This window comes from Mirounga angustirostris, unplaced genomic scaffold (genome assembly GCF_029215605.1).
Source record: "Mirounga angustirostris isolate CCGP_5_RB_7025 unplaced genomic scaffold, mMirAng1.0.hap1 SCAF_17, whole genome shotgun sequence".
Classification (NCBI taxonomy): domain Eukaryota; kingdom Metazoa; phylum Chordata; class Mammalia; order Carnivora; family Phocidae; genus Mirounga; species Mirounga angustirostris.
The window spans coordinates 28753947-28758363 of NW_026991725.1; the positions used below are offsets into that span (position 1 = coordinate 28753947).

Consider the following 4417-nt stretch of genomic DNA (forward strand, 5'->3'; position numbering starts at 1 on the left):
CTCTTAAACATTTTCTCAAACTTGAGGTTTTTCACTTGATTTGAAAAACTGGACTGGAATAGGTGGGGTTCTAGGAGCAGGGGCGGAGGCAAGGATTTAAAGAGTCCCTACCGGGGAGAGCGCCTTAGCCCCCCAGAAGAAGAGTGATCCAGGGCTGAGTGGCTTGGGTCTGCCGCAGTTCTGGGGAATGTGTGTCTCCGGATCTCGCAGCCACGACTCCGGAGAAATCCCGTGCTGGGCAAACAGCCCTTAATATAATAATAGCTTGTCTCTTTAAAAAGCAAAAGGCGGGGGGGAAGTTTTGTTGGCATCTGGTTTCTGATCTCATTATGTTGTGGTCGACCAATCCAGCCCTCGGGGCTGGTCCTGGGGTTTAAATCTGATTGGCCGAGAGCACATTTTGGGATGGTGCTTAGAGCTCGACGGGGCGGTTTCAAGGATCCCTTTTTTGGGGGGCTGAGAGGAGGGCGGGGCCGCCGGCGGGGGCCCCCTTGAAACCGACTAATTGGGATCGGAGAGGCCGAGGTGAGGGCTGGAGGAACGCACAAAGGAGTCGCTGGGCGGAGAAGGGAGGGGAGAGGCGAGAGGAGGAGGAAGAAGAGGAGAGAGGGCACGCCGCGCGCGGTGTCTCGGGCGGCTCAGTCGGACCGCGGCGAGCTAGCCGGCAGGCGCGCCGCCCCCCTCCCCCGCCCGGCCTCCCCAACTCTGCGGCCGCCAGCAAACTTTGCAAAGAGGCGCGGGAGGCGGCGGCGAGGCGGCGGCGGGGAAGGCGCGCGGTCTCGGGCCTGGGGGCGGGGGCGGGGGGCGCCCGGGAGCCGAGTGGGGGGCGGCGGCCAGCATGCGGCCCCGCAGCGCCCTGCCCCGCCTGCTGCTGCCGCTGCTGCTGCTGCCCGCCGCCGGGCCGGCCCAGTTCCACGGGGAGAAGGGCATCTCCATCCCAGACCACGGCTTCTGCCAGCCCATCTCCATCCCTCTGTGCACGGACATCGCCTACAACCAGACCATCATGCCCAACCTTCTGGGCCACACGAACCAGGAGGACGCGGGCCTGGAGGTGCACCAGTTCTACCCGCTGGTGAAGGTGCAGTGCTCCCCCGAGCTGCGCTTCTTCTTGTGCTCCATGTACGCACCCGTGTGCACCGTGCTGGAGCAGGCCATCCCGCCGTGCCGCTCCATCTGCGAGCGCGCGCGCCAGGGCTGCGAGGCGCTCATGAACAAGTTCGGCTTCCAGTGGCCCGAGCGCCTGCGCTGCGAGCACTTTCCGCGCCACGGCGCCGAGCAGATCTGCGTGGGCCAGAACCACTCTGAGGACGGCACGCCCGCGCTGCTCACCACCGCGCCCCCGCCGGGCCTGCAGCCGGGGGCCGGGGGCACCCCGGGCGGCCCGGGCGGCGGCGGCTCTCCCCCGCGCTACGCCACGCTGGAGCACCCGTTCCACTGCCCGCGCGTCCTCAAGGTGCCGTCCTATCTCAGCTACAAGTTCCTGGGCGAGCGCGACTGCGCGGCGCCCTGCGAGCCCGCGCGGCCCGACGGCTCCATGTTCTTCTCGCAGGAGGAGACGCGCTTTGCGCGCCTCTGGATCCTCACCTGGTCGGTGCTGTGCTGCGCCTCCACCTTCTTCACCGTCACGACGTACCTGGTAGACATGCAGCGCTTCCGCTACCCGGAGCGACCCATCATCTTTCTGTCCGGCTGCTACACTATGGTTTCGGTGGCCTACATCGCGGGCTTCGTGCTCCAGGAGCGCGTCGTGTGCAACGAGCGCTTTTCCGAGGACGGCTACCGCACGGTAGTGCAGGGCACCAAGAAGGAGGGCTGCACCATCCTCTTTATGATGCTCTACTTCTTCAGCATGGCCAGTTCCATCTGGTGGGTCATCCTGTCGCTCACTTGGTTCCTGGCGGCGGGCATGAAGTGGGGCCACGAGGCCATCGAGGCCAACTCGCAGTACTTCCACCTGGCCGCGTGGGCCGTGCCGGCCGTCAAGACCATCACGATCCTGGCCATGGGCCAGATTGACGGCGACCTGCTGAGCGGCGTGTGCTTCGTGGGCCTCAACAGCCTGGACCCGCTGCGGGGCTTCGTGCTGGCGCCGCTCTTCGTGTACTTGTTCATAGGCACGTCCTTCCTCCTGGCCGGTTTCGTGTCCCTCTTTCGCATCCGTACCATCATGAAGCACGACGGCACCAAGACGGAGAAGCTGGAGCGGCTGATGGTGCGCATCGGCGTCTTCTCGGTGCTCTACACCGTGCCCGCGACCATCGTCATCGCCTGCTACTTCTACGAGCAGGCCTTTCGAGAGCACTGGGAGCGCTCGTGGGTGAGCCAGCACTGCAAGAGCCTGGCCATCCCGTGCCCGGCGCACTACACGCCGCGCATGTCGCCCGACTTCACCGTCTACATGATCAAATACCTCATGACGCTCATCGTGGGCATCACGTCGGGCTTCTGGATCTGGTCCGGCAAGACGTTGCACTCGTGGAGGAAGTTCTACACCCGTCTCACCAACAGCCGGCACGGCGAGACCACCGTGTGAGGGGCCGCCCCAGCGCCGCGGCCCCGGGGCGGTCCCCAGCACGGGGCTTGCCCCTGCGGGGGGTGGGGGGAGGCCTCCTACAGACTCCTTATTTTATTTTTTTAAATAAAGAACAATCGAAACCATTTCTCTTTTAGGTTGCTTTTTAAAGAGAACTCTGTTCAACACCCCCATCAGGTTTGTAATTAAAACTGTAAATAGTCTTGTAAATTTAATTATATATTTTCTATTTAAACGAAAAACGGAAAAAAAGGGGGGGGCGGCAAGGGGCACCGGGTCTGAGGAATGAGAGGAGGAGGCGTTGAGGGGGGTCCTCTCCTTTCTCCAGTGCCCTTTTCAAACACCATCGCCTACTTTGGTTCGAAGTTTTTGGTGTTTTGGCAGGGCTGGGCTTCCTGGAAGAGGTGTTGGCTGTGAGGAGTTGGAAGTTGGTTACATTCAACTCCCAAAGCCAAATTTGTGAGCCTTCTCACTGACGCTGGGCCTGTGGAAGCTGTTGGGTATTTCTGAACAAGACTTGGATTCTTCTTGTGTTATTCCCTTTCTCTCCCCACATGTCCTGTCTACTTCACTCGATCTTTGGAACACTCCCAAAAGAGAAGACGTAGGGGGAGGACCTAACCCAGCGAGTGAGATGGGGTGCAGAATGGCCTACTCCCCACTGGCCTACTCTCCTACAGGCTGGAACATCTTTATTCTCTTTGACTTTTCTTCTTTTCAGCTTGCTGCCCTAAGCGCTTGGAGTGGGCAGAAAGTGCTTTGTAGTGCTTTTTGAGTACCTTGAGTACCAATCCCGACTGTCTCCATTTTTAGGGGGAGCCTTAGCTCGCAAATGTTGGGGTTTGGAGATGCCCGTGGGTCTCTCTCCTTCCCCCGTAGTTGGCTCCCTGCCGCTGCCCCCCCTCCGCCCCCCCCCCCCTGCCAGTCCCCCCAACCTAATATCTTCTCTGGCATTCAGATTAGAAGTTTGTAGGTTGGTTCGTGTGTTATGTGTAGGTTTTTGTTGTTGGGGTTTCCTCCCCCCCAAAACAGCAATAAAAATGGATTGGGTTGGAGGGAGGGGACCGATGGGCTGGTGGGATTTTTAGTTTTCCTTTGACAAAAGACTGGTTTCTTTTCAAACTTGTCCAGAAAGAAAAGAAAAAAAAGTGGGTATCTTTGCTTTGGAGGAAGGCTCTGGGCAGGCCCTTTGTGACTGTGTGTGGGGGGGTGGGGTTGGGTGTTTACATGACATTCTATATCACAAGATTGATAGAATGTTTATAACAGATGTTTCTTATCTTCCCCCTAAGCCCCCCCAAATAAAAGGCAAGACTTTTCTTAAAGTGTCTTTAACGCTGGTATGAGAATTGCAGTTTTCCAATACACATCATTGCCCTCAACTATTCGGAATATTTTAGAATTTTAATTCCAAAGGATTGATTTGAAGATCGAGGGGTAGAGTGGAACCAGTGTGGCACAGAACTCGGTTTTTCACCATCTCCTGTTTCTTGATAATAGTGCAAATTAAAAGCTAATAATCATAATAAAGTGCATTTAATTATCTTCTAGAGATCTAGCCCTTTAATTGTATTTAACAGGGTTGTAACATTTTATTAGTTTAACCAAACCACACCCCCTCTTTCCCTCTCCCCCGACCTACTTGGTTGGGGGTGGGGTGGAGAAGAGGTTCCCTGCCCCAGACCTTGCTTTTTTTTTTAGCTAAAAAATGGGGGAAATGGTGCCTTATCACCCTTTGTTGGCAGCCTTTGGGACAAGGGAGAAAGTAAGTTAGAACCCCTACTTCGATGTGTTTGTGTGTGTTAGTTTATGTTGGGGGAGGGGACCTGGAAATGTTTGGTGGTAATTGAAGTCGTATGTGGGGCTTTGTTTGGAATTGTA

The 4417-nt window shown here is 57.2% G+C and overlaps 1 protein-coding gene across 1 annotated transcript; it reads left to right on the plus strand.

The window, feature by feature from the left end:
• Positions 1 to 306: 306 nt before the first annotated feature.
• Positions 307 to 2658, plus strand: FZD2 (frizzled class receptor 2). The gene has a single exon (XM_045888770.3). The coding sequence runs from the start codon at positions 839 to 841 to the stop codon at positions 2534 to 2536; it is 1698 nt and encodes a 565-aa protein (XP_045744726.1). The 5' UTR covers positions 307 to 838; the 3' UTR covers positions 2537 to 2658.
• The last annotated feature ends 1759 nt before the right edge of the window (positions 2659 to 4417 follow it).

What these genes read in the sequence shown, in the direction of transcription:
- FZD2 (XM_045888770.3), top strand. Translation starts at nt 839, where the DNA reads ATGCGGCCCCGCAGCGCCCTGCCCCGCCTGCTGCTGCCGCTGCTGCTG.